Source organism: Vanellus vanellus (assembly GCF_965231255.1).
Source record: "Vanellus vanellus genome assembly, chromosome: Z".
Taxonomy (NCBI): Eukaryota; Metazoa; Chordata; class Aves; order Charadriiformes; family Charadriidae; genus Vanellus; species Vanellus vanellus.
In genome coordinates, this window is record NC_138908.1 from 61,245,305 (window position 1) to 61,267,118 (window position 21,814).

At 38.7% G+C, this 21,814-nt stretch overlaps 2 protein-coding genes across 4 annotated transcripts in view; one reads left to right on the forward strand and one right to left on the reverse strand.

Moving 5' to 3' along the window:
- CERT1 (ceramide transporter 1) overlaps positions 1-6,042 on the reverse strand; it is a 79,498-nt gene extending 73,456 nt beyond the window's left edge. For all 3 annotated transcript variants that reach the window (XR_014270209.1, XM_082497779.1, XM_082497778.1), the window contains exons 1-2: positions 5,640-6,042; positions 1,866-2,000 (exon numbers count right to left, since the gene is read on the reverse strand). Coding sequence is in view for 2 of the 3 variants with exons in the window: in XM_082497779.1 (XP_082353905.1) it covers positions 1,866-2,000; positions 5,640-5,735 (231 nt within the window). In the remaining variant the exon portion in view is untranslated. The remainder of the gene's footprint in view (positions 1-1,865; positions 2,001-5,639) is intronic.
- A 269-nt stretch (positions 6,043-6,311) lies between these two features.
- The window catches only part of POLK (DNA polymerase kappa), a 39,731-nt gene continuing 24,228 nt past the window's right edge, over positions 6,312-21,814 (forward strand). The window contains exons 1-3 of the mRNA XM_082498070.1: positions 6,312-6,388; positions 16,971-17,149; positions 19,563-19,682. Coding sequence (XP_082354196.1) covers positions 17,012-17,149; positions 19,563-19,682 — 258 coding nt within the window. The 5' untranslated portion in view covers positions 6,312-6,388; positions 16,971-17,011. The remainder of the gene's footprint in view (positions 6,389-16,970; positions 17,150-19,562; positions 19,683-21,814) is intronic.

Here is a 21,814-nt window from a genome sequence, read left to right on the forward strand (position 1 = left end):
GAAACCAGAAGCATTCATGCTAGAAACTGTGGCTTAGAAGAATAACTCCTGAAAAATGAGAGAGAATAATTGTGACAGTTTCAAAAATAAGTTTCTATATCCTAGAGACATAAGATGATCCAAAAGTATTCCTGAAACTCTAATACTTAAACAATCACTTTAACTGCAGCTAGAAATAATTAACACCAGTTTACTAGGTTTCAGAGATGCCATCTCAAGCCCCAATCAAGCAATTAAACAGTCAAATACTATTCACAAAGCATGAGCTTGATGAAAATGGAACAACTAAAATATCAGATTAACTTTTAGAACTGTGCTCGCTTTCCATTCTTTCTCAAACTCTGTAGTTTCTTTCTTAATGTCCCCAAAAAGTTCAAGAACTGAAAAAAAAGCAATGATTCAACTCCAAGTTACCAGATGTTGCCAGACAGAAGAGCAAAAAAGCTATCTGTAAGAAGTTCTAGCGTTCCTAGTCAGAAGATAAGCTTGCCAACTTCCTTTCACAAAGTGCAATGTACCAAAACATTCCAGCAGCAATAGCAGCATCACTATAATCTCTCACTCTGCCACCACAACTGGAATTCAGGCTGCTGAGATGTGCTCAACAGCATGCTTCCAGATGTCCCTTGGCCTGCCTTGTTGCCATCACCTTCCTGTCTCTGCTCGGTTGGCATGTTAAGCCTCTTGCTACTGAACTTGCTACATTTTTGGAAGTACTGATCAGAGGCTGGTACTACTACAGATTGACAAAAGTACACTTAAATCATAATTCCTAGAGACTCTTTTTTGTGCAGCATGTATACCTGAGTAAGTACAATCTTGAACAAGTTTTAAAATAAACGAGGTGATCTGTCTTAGTTTTTAGGTAACTGCAATACCTGTCAGACATCTGAATGTAAAAATCTGCTTTTTCTTCACAAGCTTTTTTCCAAAATGCATAGTTGACATAATCCATCCAGTCTTTTTGTTTTCCAACCTAAGATGTGTTTAATAAAATTCTATTTGTAAGCTGACTATTAGTAAGAAAGAAAACTTCTCATTTGTCATCCTTAATTCAGTTTCAAAAAAACCCCACAGCTGGTGGAATAAGAACATATATAGTAAGAATTAACATTACTGCTCTACATTACTTCTCTACGTTAACTCACGTGCTACACAGAAGTCCAGCTATTTTTTCCCTAAATCACATAACTGGACTGACTAACAGTAATACAGAAAAGCTACAGCATACTTTTTGGCAAGCATTATTCATAATTAATACATAATTCTGAAAGCCACAAAAAGCAGATTTTTTTCTTTATCTTCTAAAGCCAATTCATCTTCATGAGACTTCACTTATATGTAGGCTCTTTATTCTTACTAGTGTAATACTGGATCTTTTCACATTAGACAAAACCAGCAACACGCTAACTTCTTCAGAGGAAGAAGCAGGTGGTAAAACATTTTCTTCTGGAAATGTTCTATGGAGTCCTGTTCAGAAAGTACAGTCAAAGAACTACTACCTTCTCTCTCTAGTGCAAAGTGTAAAGACTGACAGCTGGTACCCGCTTTGGGAAGCTGGTCTGGGGTCTTCGGCCAACCCCTGGAAAGACTTTGCAGCCTCCACAGGCAAATGGTATCCTTACCCACAGAAAGCTCTAAAGTAAGAGACAAAAAGCTGCTTACTGCAGACACAAATGAGAACAGCTTGTTTTCTTATTGGGAACTCCTTGCCCTGCTCCACAGTGTTCCGTGACACCACTAATTTTCATAATAGATGACTGAATAGAATTTGCCATACCCATGTTTGCTTTCCCCAGACATTAGCCTACAAGTATGTAACACCTCAAAACATGAAGAGATGGCAATAATGAAATAGCACTTACTGTAATCACAGCCTTGCTCAGACAGATAGAGCCTCTGCAACCATACTCCGTTTCATCTTCAGACTTGTAATAACTGAGTGTGTTGCTTTTCAGAACTACCCACCGATCCTGCCACCCATGAATGTAGTTGGTCCACTGTAAAAAAAATTCCAAAGATCAGCTAACAGAAAAATAACAATAAAAGACAGTGTGGCTGATATTTCTCAGGCTTTCAAGGACCAAGAGAAAAAAGCAACTTATTTTTAGAAGTTCTTCCCAATTCAGAACTTTATTCTGCTCAGAGTTCCTAAAATAATTTTACAAACTCCTAAAGGTACTAAAAAACAGTTGTTTCAAATGAACAATAAGTTAACAGATGTCTTGATTGCAACTGCATGGCCAACACCAGTTAAAATAAAGGTAATAAACATACTAATAACACAAATTGGCGGGGGGGAGGGGGCATTAATCACTAAGGTGAGTTTAGCCACCTGATTTAAAATATAGTTACACCAAAAGCCAAACTTAAGTGGAACATGATATAATTTATTCCCTATGAAAGTTAATTTCAACAAAATTATTTTAGTAAATTACCTAGTTCTCTTCATATAAATACAAACATGCCATTACCCCACGGTATAGTATATAACTATAGTAGCACCCAGAGTAATCAAGTTCTTTATCAATTTAATATTGCCCATAGATATTGCTTTAGGTTTTAACTCCTAAAGACCTTCTCATTAAGAAGATACTTGCTTATCAGCAGACATCCAATCACCCTTTTGTTATTCAGAATTTTCTAGGGACTCCACATTCACACATGGAATGAAACTGATATGCATCCTACAGAGAGCTAGTAAGAAGTGACTAAAAGTTCTGGTTATTAACCTTGTATTTGCAACACCTTCCCAACTTTATAGAATCAAACAACACTGACAGAGCATTAGGGCTGTTCTGCAACTGTGACCATACAGTGGTGCTTTGGTCTTCAATCACAGTGTAGCAATTATAAATTAGATTAAAATGGAAACAGAAGCATTGAAAATAATTTTATCATGCAAGCATTCTTTTGATCATGATAATTGCCCTTCAACAAAAAGCTCTGAGAAATAGGATCTTTTCACTGTTTAAGTCTAACCATTATTCATCATTTTGTAATATATAAATTGGGTGGAAGAAAGTTGACTAACAGGCTCGCTTCCACATTATACTACATGTATTAGTTAATGCATGTCCCATAACTACATGTCAGTCCCAGTAATAACAAGATAAGGTCTAAGGAAAACAAATTCTATAGCTCAGAAATTCCTAACAATTTTCAAGTGTAGGTAAGACCTTGATTTGCTCTCCAAAGATAAAGCCCTTTTTGATGTCTTAAAACATCAAATCGCTAAGTTCAGTATTTCTTAAAGAAAGCTTGCGCTGTGCTCAGTTCATGAACTGGTAGCACAAGTGATCATGGAGGTATATTATTTCCTGCCCTCCTCTTTTTCCATCTCTCATGTTCCCAACTCCTCCCAGATATGAAAGGCAGAGTCCAAAGTCATCTTGTGCAAAAGAGCAAGGGACAGGGAGGAAAGCACCTTTCCTTCTCTGACAGAGTTAAGTGAGACAAATATAGCAGTCAGTCTTGCTTTTGCTGTTGCAATCAACGCTTGCTGTTGCAATCAAAATGTGCCAAGAATTAAGAGACTCCTTAAAGTATACTGGGTAGGCACAAGGTTTTGGCAAAGAAAAGATGACTGTTCTTTCAAGCATCTTGATTCTTGTGCTTCAAGAAAGACTTTTCCATGTTGAAGTTCTTTCTTTGCATCCACCTCAAGGATTTTTAATTGTTAGCAGGAAATACAATGGAAAAACCCTAGAGTTCTGAAGCACTTAAAGAAACCAGCAGGACATACTTCTAATAAGCTTCTATTACCAAATTACTCCATTTCCTTCAAATCTTCTCTCTTTACTGAAGGGCAGAACAACTGAAACACTACAAAGCATACAGAGAACTGCAGCCTTAGAATTTAATTATATACAATCAGTTATTAAAAATAGGTATTTCCTCAGCAGAAAGGTTGGTGTGCTACCATTTCATTCTAATTAGTTTGTCTCAAGTATTACCAAGGCATCAACTAACAAAAGGTAAACTTATCCCTCATGCATATTTACTGCAACAGGTTTCACCATACTTGGCTATTCAGATTACATCCCATGTTCTCACAGGAAAGCCAGAGTCACTCAGCATAATCATCCAGAAAAATAAAAAGTTTGCACATACCTAAGCTACAGAATGTCATAAGCCAAGGCTTCACCTGCTATGCCAGTATGAAACAGTAGCTGGAGTTAATAAAGTATTTAATTTTCCAACATAAAAATCAATTACATCCCACAAACATTAAAGTTTCTAGTAACTGATGCATCTAATCAAAAGAAACCTTTGCAATGGGAAAAAAAATAAAACTACACTAAACCAAAACCCCACATTTTAAATGCTGTAACATCTCACATCCATCTCATCCTCTCCCTCCCCTGTCCACTATTAGACAACAAGACCTTACAAATGAAAGCCGAGACCATTCTTGTCTGCTGACCCTTCCTCTCATCTCTGGCATTAGAAACATCTTCAGGCTGGAAGGAGTTCACCGAGTCCCTCACAAAAAGCAGAATACTAGCCCTGTTATGGCTGTTTTCTCAGCATCCAGGGCTGGTTTATGAGCTCTGTCCTGTGCCTCCTACACTGGCTTGTGCCCAGCCTTATCGTGTAAGGCAGGAAGAAAATTCAAAACATAGCCTTTTTATTCTAAAGACATTTCAACATTATTCTGAAGGTACTTTCTGTAATAGTTATTAAAAAAAAAATCTGCATTCAAACTTAGTAATTCAACTTTCAAGTACTCCTAAAAATAAAATCCCCCAGTATCACCCAACGCATACTTGCAAGTCATCTCATTTTCAGTAATAAAAGAGAAAAAAACCCCAAACCCTACGTTTATTTTTAAAAAGGGAAACAAGCTTTAGTGCCATTTTCCTTCCGCTCCTCCCCACCTCCCGTATCTCTCGGTGCGGGAGCATTTCGTTTCATTGCCCTGTTACGATACTTGGGACTAAAGGCTGTGCCGCTCCCGGGGAGGGACCACGGGCTGCGCCTGCCTTCGGGAGGGAGATCCCGGCGGGCCAGCGGGGTGCCTCGGCCATTGCCCGCGCCCGCCGCCGGCTCCGGCCGGGGTGAGCCTGGGGCGCGGGGGAAACGCCCTCCCCGGGCGCACCCGGCCGCCCCCTCCCGGGCCCGGCCCTCCGGAACCTCACACCGGGCAGCCAACGGGCTCGGTGCGGAGGCAGAAGGCGGCAGGGACCCCCGCGGGACGGGCTGAAGCCGCGCCCGCGGCTCTCCCCCGAGGAAAGGCTTCCTTCCCGGGGTGGGGAAGGACGGGCGGGGCGGCAGCTGCGCGGAGGCCGGGGGGCCCGGCGGCGGGGATGCGCCGGTGCCCGCAGCTGAGGGAGGGGGCGCGGGCGGTTGGTGCCGGGCGCCGCAGCGGCTGCCTGGCAGGCTCCCCGCCGTCAGGTGGCGGCTGCCCCGGCCGTGCCAGCGCCTCCCGCGGAGCCTCCCGGTCCGTCCTCGCCCCCGTCCCTCCCCCGCCGCCCCCTACCAGGCCCCTCGGCCTGATCCTCCCTGCGGAGCGGGCAGGAGACAGGCGGAGGGGGCTGACAGCCGAAGGCGAGGCCGCGAAGCTGGGGGCGCCGGAACGCGGAGAAGGGAAGCGAGAGGCCTCGGGAAGGCGGGGTGGGGGTGGGTAGGCGGCTTACCTTGCTAAGCACCCCGCAGAGCTCAACAGGCAGCCCGAGCTCAGTCTCGGGGTCCTCCTCGGAGCCGAAGGAATTCCAGCTCTGGTTGTCCGACATGGAGACCCGAGCTGCAGCCACCGCCGAGCAGGGAAAAGCCGAAGCAGCCCCCGCCCACAGCAGCCTCCTCCTCCTCCTCCTCCTGCCGAAGGGACGGGAGTGGCGGACTCCACCTGAGCAGCACCGCTCCGCGCCGGCGGGTGCCACAAGCGCCGCCCGCCCCTTGCCAGCGACCGGCCGGCGCCGAGACACGCAGGCTCGGGCTTCCCCCTCACCGCAGCTCCGCGGCCCGCGGCAGGAGCCACAACATAGAGGATGGTGAGGGGAAACGGAGAAGAAGAAGTAGGAGGAGCGAGCGCGCGTCCGCCTACCGCGCACCCCACTCAGAGTTCAGCCGCTCCGGTTGCTGCCGCCATCTTACGCGAGGGGGGTGCGCTGTGCCACTATTTATCCGCTCCGCCCCGCGCCCGCCCACCTCCCTCCCTCGCAGCTCCGCTGGCCGGCCGGCGCGGCGCCTGGCGGGAGTTGTAGTCTTCACACCCCCACCACCGTGGCCTCTCGGGAAAGGTAGTGCCTAGTGCCGGCCGGCGCAGCGCGGCGTGCTGGGAGATGTAGTCCGCTGCCGTCTGCCTCCCGCCGGCGGGTGGCCGCCATATTGGTTTCGCCGTTTCTGTGGGGCTGCCGGAGTGTTTCGCTTCCGTGCCCCCGATGAGGTGGGGAACTCCGCTCTAGCTGCCGCCGGGCGAGGGCGGCGGCGCTGCTTGGGGCGATGTTTGCTTTATTTTTTTTGTGGGGCTCGGGAGGGCTCTTTGAGTGAGGTGAAGCGTCTCTGCGGCCCCGCTTGCTTTTCTAGCGCGAGCGTTGCGGCCTCGTCTTCCCTGCCTCAAACCAGCGGGAAGGGCCAAACCTTTCCCTTAACAAAAATGGTGGCCGCAGGAAAGGGCGGGAGGTGCTGCCGGCTCCCGGGTGAGTCGTGAAGGGAAGGGCGGGGCTGTCCCGCCGCCGGTAACGCGTCTCTGCCGCCCGCGCGGGGCTGGCGGGTACCGGCGCCGCTCCACGGGGCGAAGACGCCGCTGAGGCCCTCGGGCCTGCGGGCGATGGGGTTCGGCGAGTGGCCTGGCGAGTAGCCGCGCTGTGCGGCCGCGGGCAAGCCGGGCAGCCCGCTCCTTTCCGGCCGAGCGGGCGCCTCTGCGCCGCCCGCTTTCGTTCTGCTTCGCCGGCGGCGCCCAAAGGCATGTGCGGTGCGCGGGGCTGACGGTGGCGGTCAGCAGTCCGCCTCAGCTGCCAGGTAGCGGTGTCCCGGCGTTTTATTTGTCTCACATTTTCGCAGTTTAGGGAAAGAAACGGTAATTTTTTATTTTTTTTTTCTTAAGGCTTCCATCTGAGGTATGTGTCCTTGCCGATATTTATGGGTGGAGAAACCTGTAGAAAGGGAAAAAAAAGGCAGTTGAACGTGTCACTTCACAATTCATGAACAGCTGTAGTGGTTTGAGAAGGACTTAAGATTTGCGCTGGCTCATCTCCTTTCTCGTGATTTCTTGAAAAAAAAAAAAATTTGTTAAATAGTGTTGGTTGAGGAAACTTCAGGTTTGGAACACACACTGCTGGTTGTATCACAAGACCAATGCTGTACAATTGTATTTTCTCTGGCTTCCTCCTTATGAAAATTCGTTGTGTAATTTTGCCATGTTATGCTGCTTGAAAGTTTCCCTTGAGGGGTTTGTTTATTTTTTTGAAAGAATTCTTAGCGTTGACACAGCTATTTATATGCATTCTCTTTATATGTAACAGGTAAAAGTTAAATAATATTAGTACCGGCTGAAAGTTTCTGGTATAAAAGATAATTATAGTAAATGCAGCATGAGAGTGATTGCTAAAGCATAATCATTGTCCTAAAGAATTAGAAATAAAGAGCCGTCACAGACATCTTAATATTTGTGTAATTTCTGGAATGCACAGAAAAAAATTTATAGGAGTGTACTGTGGGTGCTATTTTAGACAATTCTCTAATATATAAAACATTGTTGAGAAACTATGTTCTTTCATTCACCAGCTGTTTGGAAAGAAACCAAGCAAGATATTTTTACTTAGATTCTGTTGCAATGTACTGCATCTGTTAGGCAAGCAGAGTGGCTGAATGTTGTACATGCTGATTTGTATGAGAATAATTTACAGTTCTTCGGTGCAGTATTTTGATGAAGTTAAGTGATATCACCTATAAAGCCAGTCGTGTTTTCCCCATTAAACTCCGAATCAACTTCTTTCTCTATCTTGATCGAGAACAAGAGGTGGAGAGACATGTCTGAACAAATCCTTTGTGCAGTGATGTGTATGTACCATATAGCCCTGTGCTGTCACGCTTTCAGTCTAGGACTACTCAGAAGTAACTTTTTTTTTTCCTTTTTTTCTCCTATATAGACTATAGACTGACGCAAACAGGTGTTAAAAAATAAAAATGCCATGGGTAGATATTCTTTCAGCTTGTTTAACAAACATATTTGTCTTTGTCAGAGACTATATGAGTTTAATTATTAATTCTGGATAATATTTTATAACCAAACTGCAAATTAATAAATACTGGATGCTAAAAGGTTTGTGTTTCCAACTTTTCATATAATGTTTTGTCTGTGCTAATAGATTTATTTTTTTTTTTACATCTGCCACATCCTTCTAATATGTCTTACATTTTCCATAACATCACCAGCTTATGTTCTTCCGAAAGGTGTATTGGAATTGTGAATACCTTATGTAAGATTAACATCTTTTTCATATGTAACTTGCTGTCTGTTACTCTTAATGAGATCAGGCGATATCTACATTAGCAAGAATGTAGTGCAGTAGGACTAGATTTGTAAAGGAATGATTTGGTGCTAAGGACCTTAAGTTCCTTTTATATATGCTTTAAGAGGTATTTCTTCACACTAGCACTAGTCTGGTCCCATGGAGGGCATCTGCATTAGCAATTGTAATGCGTCAGGTGTGCTCTGAAAACAGGCTTCCAGTTTAGTTTAGTTTAGTTTGAAAGGAATCTGGTTTGCCTGCTCCAAGACCAATCTGGGATGCAAACCAAAGCATGGGAAATGCAGATGATCAAACTGATATGCTGATATAGACCACTCACTCCTCTCTACCAACTTCTACGGCTTTTCTACTGGACCTTTATTTTGCACTTTATTGCTGTGTTTGTTCTTTCGTCATGAGCCCCAGTATTCAACCTGTACCCTTCTAGTGTCTTAGAGATCGCAAGAAGTTTACAAATTACTGTTTTGACTGGAAATGGTCATCAGCGTTGTTAGAATAGTGGAACACGTACTGTTATTCTGTATTGCTTATATACTACCTGTAATACAAAAATGTTTTCTTGAGTTTTACTTCTGAAGATGTCAGTCATAAGCATCATGAAGTGGGTAATGGTATAAATATCTAATTTTTTTTTCTTATCCCTTTTGATATCTCTTATTTCCACTATTTTACTTTCTGTTTTAGTCTGTTCATTGTATGTTATTAAAACACATTCACCACTAGTGTATATAACATTTTATAGTATGTTCATACTTATAGTTATGTTCATTCTTAAATTTAAGACTATTTTTCTTAAGAGGATCCTTGAGGGAGCTTTGTTTACACTGCAGCATATTGCCTAATAGTATAGGCTCTGAGATGTAAATGATTCAGGCAATTTTTTCTAAAATAATTGTGGTCTCTGTGAATCACTGTATTAGGGATTTTCTTCTAACGAAAAAAACAAACCAAAACAATCCAGAGGATTACTGCTATTTATGAATATATTGGCAATAAACACATATCTATAGAAACGAGGTTGCAGATAACTATACCACTTCTGGTGTGTTTTTTACTGGTGTTAATAATAGTTCAGTTCCTTCATTATTTTCTTATGGATTAAACTGCTAAAATATTTGGTTTTGGTAATCTAGAAGTACTAGGAGATCTTGGTTAGAATCCTGAGATAAATCTTTCCATTTAAAAGGTCTTGTAAAATTTTGAATAGAGATGGAAGAATATACTACAGTTCTTTGCCCTTTGAGTAAACTTTGATGTTTTAAAGACATGAGCCTTTTAGACAGAGAAGTTGAAAGCAGGTTTTTACAACAGAATTGTACTGCATCTTGCCTGCAGAAAATTAGTAGGGGATGAGTACTGCACTTGTTTTACTTGCATCACTTTTCACATAAGCAAAAAATTAATCAAACAGTTTGATGAATGGCATAAAATAGGTATTTTGACATTTAATTTTGGGAATTGTCAGAAGCACTCTCTGTTATCTGTTTACCTTGCAGTGTGAATTATTTACTTTAAAAAAGGATTGACTTGTCTGTAATTTGTTACATCTTAAAGCCAATGAGTTGAGAAAAGACATAATTTTAGGGCTTTGTTTTTTGAAGGCTAATGCTAGGTGCTTGTATGGGATCTATGTTTTTGTAAAATGCTGAGTCAGCTGCTACTTGGAAAATAGTCCTGTTCGGCTGCGTCAGCTTGGGCACTTGGAATTTTGACTTCCGTGAATCCTGGCCCATTTTTCTGTTCAATATTAATTTATCATGCACTTTGGCTTATTACATTTGTAAAAATATTTACATCTTTCTTTGAAGATACTGTTTTCTAGGGAATTAGATTTTATTATATACTGAGAGAGAGAGAGAATAGTGAAATAGTAGCAGTTTTGAATGCACTAGTAGGGAACCTTGCTGGTTAACAGTGTGTATATTAAATGCTAATAACACTGTTGTGCAGTTCCTCCTGTCAGTTCTTTTCTTGTAAATCACTACAGGATTAAAACTGACAGGATTCCTCTTCTCGGGGCTATTGGGAAACCAGGGCTCTAGTAAATATCAAACCCCCTGTGGCTGAAAAGAATTGAGCATATAGTTCAGAAAGAGAGTTTGATGTGCTTGCTTGCACAAGTCTTTGTTGGTGTTTTATCCTGCTGAGAAGGAGACTTTAGAGCAGCTGATACTTAAATCATTATTGGAGGAATATGTTTTTACAAGGAAATGAGAGTTAAGGAGTTTGTTAAATTTGATCTTGTCAGCCAGCACATTTCCTTGCCAAATGAATACTCAGAACAGACAGGTGCACTTCTTGTTGGAAAGTATGTAATGTAATGTTACTGTTTTGCGATAAAATCCTTACCCAAGTGGTGGATAAACCAAGTACTATGAAATCAAACACGCTACTGGAGTTTGTAGTGTAACCTTTTAAATATCAGAAATGTTAGAAGTATTCTAGTGGGGTTGAATTTTCCTAATTTGTTCAATGTATGTTTGTTCTTGTCTTAGAAATTCAAGAAATAAAGCAATGCATTTGTGGGAAATGCATTGTTCAAATGGCCTGGCTATTGGTACATGAATTTCTATACCAAGGTGGGTTAGCAGGGTTTTAGTTCCTTGACAGTGGTGACTCGAACAGTTGCATGCACAGCCTAGATGAAGATACTTCTGTGCAGTGAGTGGAATAAGAAGTGTAGCTACATGTCCACCAGTTCAATCTTACTTAGCAGTTGGAGTAAAAACAAAGTGGTGTCCATTAAAAATCTTGATTTAGTTGAGTTCTGGTCTTATTGGGAAGGTCTCGTAGAGTCTCTTATTTATTACTTATAGTCTTGTTTCAGTAGTACCCTGAGGCTTTGTTTCGAGGTGGCCCGTCATGTGGTTTCCAGTTGCAATCATTTCCAGTCCAAGAGAGACATTTGAAAGGTTGGGATTGAGAGTTACTATTGAATCAGTCTGCTTGGCTTGTTTGTTCTGCGTTCACTTTTCAATTCTTTATTCTTCAAGTATTCTTCAATGCTTGGCAAAAAGTAATGAAGTAGGTAGAGAAAGTATATCATTCTTACTTGTGAATTATAGTCTTTACTACAAGTGATTTTCATTTCTGCCCAAGAGTATCCCCCATTCACTTACAGTGGAGTTTGACAGCTTTCCACATCTCTTGTCAAAACAATTTTCATTAGTTTTTTGTTTGTTTGCTTTGGGTTTCTTTGTGTGTTTGTTTTTTAAGGACTTGGTTTCTAATCCTTTGATTCAATATGTATATAACTTTCTACATGACTTTGGTGTATATTTTATATTTTGAACTTATATAAACTGAAAGTTTTCGCAAATAGGTGGATATAAGTTGTCCTGTCTGAGATCTAGAACATTAGTTTATGATTTTTGGTAGAGGAAGCTGCTTACAACACTTAGCATAATTCCATCTCAACACAAAAGAAAGTGACTGCAAAGAATGGTTATTAGTGACTTTTTTTTTGTAGCATTCTCATTAAGGAAACACACTTACCAAGCTTGCTTATTTTTGTTCATGTTGTTTGTCTTGGCGTCTGAGGTTTCTGGTTGGCTTAAGTGTGTATTATGGTGAGGTGGTGGCCCAGCAAAGTTTTATGACAAGTGTATTTTTGAAGTAACTGAAATTGCCTCTTTTAGAGTTGTAAACTACTGAATTACCCTTTTACTGAAGATGTGTTAAAGCTGGATATTTCATATTTGACTTTTGATGATCTTATGAACACTTATGAAGTGTTCTAGGAGTTTCATGTTATTCACAAACACCTTCTACAGGGATGTGATTATTTTAATAATTGTTTTATGGAAGAAATTTTTCCATCCCACACTTGCACTGAGTCCTCCGAACTTTATTAGTATTTGATAATGGGTCATTTGTTAAGTTTTCCTAAGAAAAATAAAAGGCCAGGGATCTTGTGTATATATATTGATATTTGAAAGGAATTTTTTTCTGACTTTGTCTTCTCTTTGATGTATTTGGTATAGTACTAACTTCAGAGGCATTTGTTTTTTGAACATAGAGTGATCCATACTACATGACACTTGATTTTAGCCAAAAGTCTGAGAGGTGATCCTTTGTGGTCAAAACTGGATGAAGTCAGTCCTAACTTTGTCAATTGTTTACTGTGGTTTCAGTGCTTTTACAGAACTCTTGTTGATATCTTGACCTTGTCATTGAAATTAAGGGTAATATTGATTTTCTTCTAGTGCAGCCTATGTAATGACAGGATTCATGAAGCTATCATCCATTCTCTACATTTGTGGAGTGAAGTTAGCTGTTATAATTTTGTTTTGTTGTTGCTAAAGTAAGAATAGAAGAGTTTAAATAAAGGAATCCTTAAAACATTTTAATCAAAAGAAAATAAAAAGTTTATTTTGGGCTCATACTACAATAAATGAGGTGTCAGGTTTTATGAGTATTACAGGAATTAAAGAAACTTTAATTTAGATCCTTGTTTTAGCTATCTTCAAAATAAAAATTAAAAATCATATAGAAAGGAGTCTTTAATAATGTATTGCTATTTGCAACACCGGTATTTTTTTGCACACTGTGGAGGCTTTCTTAGGGCAATTGGGGTGTAAAAGATGGTTCTTTACATCTATAGTATGGTTCCTATGTTTAGCTTTTGATGTCTGGGGGAAGTAGGCAGTTGTGTATCTTAGTAACTTCTTTGCATCTCACTATTGGCATGGGCCTCTGTGATATAAGCAAAGATGTCAGAATTTTGTTTTCTTTATGAAGACTAATACACAATTCACATGCATCAAATCATAATTCAGTATGTAAATAAATTCTTTTTCAAGCTTTTCCATACTGGTGTAATTTTCCAGTCCCAATATTTCTTTCCAACAAGTTATTAACGCTATCAATGAAAGACGAACTGTTAACATACTTTGCAAGTGTGTTATAACTACATTGTGTCCACTGAACTGAATATTCTTAGAAATATTTTTTGTCTTTCTTATGTATTATTTTATTACATGAAAATAATAATATGAAAGCATTTAAGGTTTCACACAACATACAGGGTTTCTGTTGCCACAGTTGGAGAATTTTTACTGAAAACACGCTGGAGGAGTGGCACAGGATCAAATACAAGCCATTTCCTTCAGGCTAGTTCAGTCAACCGCCCAAAAATAAGCTAAATTTGAATAAAGGTAGAGGCACTTGAAATTAATTGTTGCTCTGATTTTACTGCTCTTTCAGTCTCTTAATGCTTTCGTATAATATATAACCCTGTCTGACTGGTTCAGTTGAGTTTCCGTGCCTGCTTGTAGAAGAGCTTGATTGGGGTTTTATTAGTTGTCTTTTTCCACTTGTAAGCATCACAGGTTACTAACAAAGCTTCCTACACGGTAATGCTATTCTGTGATTCTTCTCCACTTTTTTGTTTTGCATTAACTGTTGGCATCCTCTGCCAAAGTCTTCCTCTTTAATTTTAGAAATTCTTCCAGTAGCAATTGGAAAGGTACCTCCTCCACTTAGAGGATTCTCTGGCTCCCTTCCCCCCATTCCCAAATCACAGGAATAATGGGATAGTATTTAATTGTAGACTGCCTTCACAGACTTCTCTGATTTCACACCCTACTTACTCAGTATGATGCTGGGAGAGATTTAGTGTGTTTCGTTAGAGGAAACAGCTCAGTCTTGCAGCAGCTTCTTGAGGTGACAGCATGCCAAAAATATGTCACTCTGCCTAGTCTGTTCCGAGTTAGTGTTTCATTAGACTCTAAATCTTTACTTTTTCTAAGTTGTTTTAGCAAAAAGTTTGTAAGACTGTGTCACCACAGGCTAAATGTTTTCTCTAGGTCATTTTTCCATTAAAACAGTTACTACTTGTCCTTGCCAGTTTCTACACTGATATTTTGTTCACATTTTGGATAGTGTTTCAAACTGTGCTTCTCCTGCATTTCCTTTAAATATTTCCATTTTCATTTTGTCTATGGCAGATAATCCACTGTTTTTATCTGACAGTGCTACATCTATTGTGTTATTGTAGCTTTTGTGATTCATTTCAATATGTTAAATATTTCACTTTTTTTTTTTCAAGCCTGTTGATCTGAAACAAAGATAATCTTCAGGTTCTGTTCATGTTAAGTGGCTGAAAATTGTATTAATTTTTATTCATTTTTTCCCTTCTGTATATGTTTAAGCTTTGGTGGAGAACTAATGCCATGTCCTCAAATAAATGTTTTCTTCTTAATTCCAACTAAGGTATTATTTGATATTTATACATTTTATCAGCTGATACTAGCAATGTATTTTGTTCCACATAAGAACCTGAAAAGATAAAACAAAACAGGAAATCACCATTTATGAGACTTGGTGTCATCATGGTAATTTGTTTCTCACTGGATAGATAAGAGTGTGATCGAGAAGGCTTTTGACTTACGTCGGTTAGTGTTTGAAGCCTCTACTATAAAACCGAGCCTTTAAGACTGATCTGAATGAGGATGGGGAAAGATTTTTATATGCTGAGGATAAAAACACTTTCAGGAATAAGGAGCTAAGAAATATTGCAGCGACTGGAATAGGAAATGCAAGCAATCTTGCGTTCATTCCAGCTGCTTGGAGGGAAAGAATGATAAAAGAACCAGGAGGAATAGTGGAGGGGCATTTACCTTGAGGAAAGTATTTATTGGGAATTGTGCCCATTACTTAGCAGAGATTGCCAGTAAAAATAGAATTATTGTGGAGATAATTGATAACAGGGGTTCTTACAAGCTTGAGATGAAACTTGGAGCGTTGTGTGGGATGTAGTGCTTTTTCCTTTGAAGTCTAGCAAACCTGTTCTGGTAAATGTGTATGTTAACTGTAAGAGAATGTCCTAGTGTAAGTGAAAAATTTATGAAAATATTCATCATTGTGGCCTTTATTTGATAGATGCATGTAAGAGGTATGAAGCCACTCCCATTCCTAGTTGCCATTATAGTAGCTTACGTGCTACTAAAGGGTCAAGAGAAGTGTTCTGGTCTCTACATCCCCTTCTGTTCTTTGAAATACAACAAAATGGAGATAAACACAGCATTACTTACCTGATCTTGCATCTTTGGAAGACATGATAAATAATAATCTGAATTAATAGAATATAATTAAAATTAGGATATTTTTGTCAGAACTTTTTTCTTAAAGGTGACTTTCTTTAATGTCTTGACTTCAGTTGGCTGGTATGTTTCAGGAGATCTTCAGGAAAATACAAACATAGCCACCATTAATTTTAGAAAGTCACCATCTCTAAATGCAAAAATACGACCTTCTTCGGTTTGGTTGCTAACGAGGCCCACTTAGGTCCTGGAGTGGGAAAATGGCATTTAAAGAAAAAATGTAACACTCTTAGATTTGTGTAATTTGTGGTTGCTTAATAGAGCTGCTGTATGGCCTGAAAGGGTGCGGCTACTCCAAACAGGAAGGGCTCCTGTCACAGGGAGCAGCTTGAAGGGGAAGTTTAGGAGTGAATGTGCTTCCTGCATGAGAGTAAAACTGAAGTGGTTTATGAGTCAGTAACTTGAGGTAGGAAGAAATTCTTTCTGTATGTTTTTCCAGTAATAAATACACATTAAGCAATTTATGCCAGTATCACACTTGGATTCTGCTTGTTTTAATCTGGCAAAAATAAGACCACAGGTTCATGCTACAGAGGGTAAAATTTGCTTTCTTTAGTTTTTTTAAGAGCAATTTAATAGCTAGACGATTTACTATATAATTAAAACCTATCAAATGATTCAGCTATTTACTTTCATAAGCAACAAGAGAAGATGTCAGAAGTTCACATATCAGAAATACCTGCATGTATAAGAAATTCCTGATGGCAGTAATTGAGTAGTAAAGGCTTGGTAAGTTCTATTAGTTGGATACCATGTCTCTACAAATTAACTGAAAAAAAGAATGCATTAATTTTACCCTGAATTAAAAAATACGGTTTTATTCAAAACTTTTAGTCAAAGCCATCTGTTTTAAAAGATCAGCTTTAATACAAATAAAAGTTGAATTTGAGCTGGAAATTACTGGGAAAGATTCTGTGGCTTGTCTCAAGCAGGAATGTGGACTAAGTGAACAATGGTCTGCAATTTAAAAATCATTCAATTTCTTCTAATAATCTAGTGAGCAGTATTTTGTATTTAAGGCAGTATTGTTTCATCTGACAGGATAACATGCAGGCATGAATCTTGTGCATGTGTAAGGTACTAGCTTTTATCTGAAATTCGTGGTGCTCAATTATTTATGTAAGGGAGCTTTTAAAAGAGTATGTTTTAAAGTTAATAAAAAGGTAAACTTTTACAGTCTCCAAACACTGGTAGAGTTACTGGTGGCTTTATGTGGTGTGGCAGGTCAGCCACTTTAAAGGAATGCAAGTCTTAATTTTTGTGATAAGTATGTTGTTTTCTGAGTAAATATAAAATGCTTATTCAATAAATACAGCAAATGAATTCCATGGTTATTTTTTTATATTGTTCAGCTGGAACTTAGATGCATAATTTAAATTCTTTTTTTCAGGTATTAAGTCTTAAAGGAGGTACTTGTTTTCAAGAAGTACTATGGATGACATGAAAAAAGTTGGTAACAGCTCTTGCAATGATGGAGTTCTACTTAGAATGGGCCTCAATGATAACAAAGCTGGAATGCAAGGTTTGGATAAAGATAAAATCAATAAAATCATCATGGAAGCTACCAAGGTTGGTTTGATTACTCTTTTGCTGGTGCTTTATCTGTTGTTCAGTATCATAAGCCCTCTTCCTCCCTTCCCCAAGTTTTATCCCTCACATGTAAATGGAGGGCATCTTCTGAGAGAAATGCATGTGTGGGGAGAAAGGGGAGGAACTGTAGCTTAGAGTACCATAGTGTACTGTTGCATTCATCCATAGGGACATGAAGGAACACAGTTGAGTTCATCATTAGGTGCTCCCTTTTTGCCCAAAGCAGTACATGAATATCATGGCATTGTCCAGAGGTAATTGGGAAGGTTTCAGCTTCCTTAGGGCTCTTGTTTTTCCCTTGTCCATTCCTTTTGCCCACTCTATCATTAATCAGCCAAGCAGATCTACCTCTATTGGTCACCTTCCTGTAACTGATGAATTTGATGGAATCAGGTTTTTCTAGTAATTTCAGGGGAATTTCTTTGTGCTTCCTGCCTTTTTGATTGTCTTCTCACTATTCAAGAGAGGTGGCCAGTAGTGTGCAACTTTATATCAAAGATCCACAGAGAACCCCACAAATCTACAAAGCATCAAAATATTAGTCCTTTCACTTGTAACTGGATAGTCTTCACATAGAACTATATGGGGATAACACTTTATTTGAGCAGCTCTGGGTTTTCTTACTTTTCCTTGCACAAATGTGCATTTCATTTGGTATGACTATGGCCCTAGGTTACATGCTTGATATTTTGCTCATGAATTCTGTGTTGACTACTATTGCTCTGAGGTAAACTGCAGGGGCGGGGGGTGGGGAAAGCAGAAAATGTACTACAAACAGCTCTTCTTTGGCAAATTTTGTTTTGCTTACACTTTCACTTTGATGATACTATATATGCTATCAAGCCTCTTATTGATTAGATGCTTCTACTTACTCTGTTCACTCTTTCTTGAAAACTTAGGGCTTTGTCAGACATATCCCTAATAATGATAGTTGGATAAATTATTTCATGAAGTACAGTTATGGTTTCATTTCCTGGTATAAAATGGAATGAGCTGTAAAATAGGCTTTCAAAACTGATGCACAGGCATCTATGTATTAGAATATATTTCTGTCAAAAAAGGCAAGAAAATATAGATACCAGAGATAGCTTGAGAAATCTGAAAAGAAGCATTGATTCTTTTTCTTAAGCTTTTCTTTAATCTTCAAAATTACGGCTACAAACACTACCCACAATTGCATTACAACAAGATTTTATAGCATTTCAACTGTGAAATACTGCAAGACACATAAGAAAACCCTACAGCTTAATAACTATCTTAAGTAATCTGTTGCTTCCCACTCTAACATTTTGGTAGTTCCTTCTTTCAATGAGTCTCAACAAGTCATGTTTGATTACAGAGGGGAGAAAAGATGAAATGCATGTCTGATATTGAAAGAAAACATACCCTAATTTCTTCTAATTAGAGATTTCTTCTAAGCAATCAGATATTACACATTACAGTCTTGCTGTTCATCCTTTTTATCATTATTATAAAAGTGGATATTTTAGCTTTTTATATAAATGCCTGATTCTTATTTGACTGTTGCTGAATTCTTGGCAATAGTGACAGTTTGGTAGTCAGAGGCTTTGAGCTAAAAGTTTGTCCACTTTATCAATTGTATCTGGTGGTTCAATAAAAGACATTACCTTTTCCTGCAAATGTTGTTTCTTTTGTAAGCTAAGCAGATGTTGCAAGAAAGCTATTTTATTTCCTGGTTTTGAATTTTCCTCTTTTCTACTTCTTTGCTTCGTTATGAGTCAGGAAGGGAGGTCACATTATACATTCCCTACATGATTGTTGTCTTTTTATGTTTTCATTACATCTCCTTGTATTCATTCCTTTTCTTGAAGGAGCAATTACATACTTGAGAGCAAGAGGGCTTTTTTATACCCATTTGCTTTTTATCATCCTCTTCCAAATAGCATCTAATTCTGCAATGTCCTTCAAGATTAAATGGTCAATTGAATACTCAACATTATAAGTAGATTTGACTTTTACATCGTCATTATTTATTTCCATGTAGTAAATAGAAAATGACAAAATGTTAAAATATTTTTTTCACCTCCTTGTCTTGGAGGTATTGCAAAGAATATTTTGACTTTTGTGTACTATTTTGGAATTTTTGTTGTCAAGTGTTACAGTGAATAAGCATAGTAAACATAGCAAGTTCTCTAAATAGTTCTTTATAGTCTTCTGAGTATAGGGGAATCTGAGAAAGAGAAATATATTTATATCATTTGATGAGAGATGTAAAGCACCACTCATCTCTTGTGTATCATTTATATGAAAATCCAAAATATGCATTAGGAAATGTTACTGTGTTTCATATTTTCTGTATTTAAAGATCAGATGTGGTTGTTCATAGGAGAAGACAAATACAAACCGTAGTGTTTTTGCAATTTTCTTCCAGGGCTCTAGATTTTATGAAAATGAACTTAAAAAAGATCAACAAGTTAACCAACGAATTGAAAAAATGATGCAGCTAAAAGAGAAAATTACAACACAACAGCTCTTGAAAGCACAGCTGCAGGTACTAATCTTGTGAAGACGTTTCAGAGTAAATAGTAAATGATAAACATTTTGGTGTGTTCTAGTTTATTGCATTAAATTCTGGTGATAAGCACAATGTTAACTATCGTCACATAAAGTGCACAATGTTTTGATGATGTAATCATAATAAAAACCTTCTAGAAGAATAGATTGTAAAATCGATCCAAAATGTTCTCTGAGTAAAATGAAGTAATTCCTGTTCTGTTAATTTCTGTTAATTTCTGTTAATTTAATGATCAGTTTAAAGGGATGTCATTATAGTTTATGTAAAACTTGTTAAATACCTTGTCAATAGGTATCATATCAGTCTTGAGCTTACTTTCTGTTTCTATAACAGATGTATATTTATGTTCAATGGTCTGTGATGGGATAAAGGAGAGCACAGTTGTCGATTCTTCTGGATATCATTCGTTCATTATTTATGCTAATTAATGAAAAAAATCATCATGGCAAACAGTCACAAGAAATACAAATGTCCTGAACTAGAGAGATGAAGAGGCTACATCTCTTCTAAAATGCTAATGATAGATAGTAGTATCCAAAGTATTACTGTGTGTGAAAGGTTGTTAAAAGAAAACAATGGCACCAAGGTTGTACACTAAAGATTCTTAGGCGCAAGAGAATTAAAGTTGCTTGTAGAAGCTTAATTCCTTTCCTTTTTAATTTGTACTGTAATTCAGTCTTTAATTACATGATTGCTTGCTATTTTTCCCTAGCAGGATTCCTGCTTCATTCAGTGCACAGTGCAGACTGTTCACTGAGTGGACAATTATTCAATATTTACTGTTGTCCTTATTGTTCTGTGGGTGGCCCCAAGCTTTATTTGTTGCACACTAGTCTAATCCAGCTTTGAATGCAGAATTACTGACTTCTTCATAGGCTTTTCTATGTTGCACAGCACATAGTGTGAATTCTTTAAATTATTCTTGCAATACTCCAGCAAAGTAGAGTGTTATTTTTGTTTTGTAGATGAGGAGCCGAAGTGCACAAAGATTAAACACATCCATTAATTTTTAATGTCATTGTGAGGATTATAGGTTCTAAGCTTGGGTGTGCAATCTTTTTTTGTTCGTTGCAGATTTGCAAATCATTTCTGTAAATTAGATGCTGGTGTCTCAAACTTGTGCCCAAAAAAGCTTGCAATTAATGAGCACCTCTGAAAAGTTTCTTATAAACGTATATGCCTCAACTGTTTTAAGTTGATCTTTAACATAGATCAGTTATGTCTCTGTCTGTTTGGTTTGTTTTTTTTTCCAGTTTTCTGAGGTAGCTTTGAAGTAATTTAATTATGGAAAAAACCCTTCCATGTCCATCCTTCCTTCACCACAGAACTTTTCATTTTACGGAGAACAGTCTTTCTTATAAAATGAATGACATGAATGACACAGATCCTATAAAATTTGTGAATGGTTATGTAATTAAAGAATATATAGTGCATATAGTGAAAGCCAGTACATTTGAATCGCTTTGACTATTCTCATGCTGTGTTTTTCTGAACTTGATCCTTTGATCTTGCAACATAATGTTGTTTTATATGAATATTGTTGTTTTGTATGAAAATTGCTTTCTATAGAAGAAAAAAGAAACTTAAAAAAAAGAGAGAAATTCTTTCATCTGGGTCTTACTGGGACCTGAGTTTCAAACCCCATGCTTGAAATCTTTATGCCACTTGCTCAAATAGCAGTCATCTTTATTTCCAATGGAGTAACTGGTACGTCAGCTGCCATAAGGTCATGGATGGAAGTATTTGACACAGTTATGATTAAGCAGCGATTCAAAATTTATTAGTAATTTGAGAGAGATCAAGAAATTGAATCTTAGCAGCACTTAATAACTGGTTTAAAGGTTTACAGAGTGACTTAACAAAATAACTAAACAGCGACTTAATTACAGGTTTGAAGATGGCAAGATTTGCACTAACTTACTATAAAGTATCCCAGATTAGTACATGTGCACATGAACAAAAGCACAGATCTCAAATTAATGCATATGCATATAAGCAAAGTATATAAGTGTGCACACACACACATACACACCAGTCTATAACTGCTGAGGTCAAAGATTTCTTAATATTGCACAATTCTAATGAGCCAGCAGGTGCCCATTTTAACT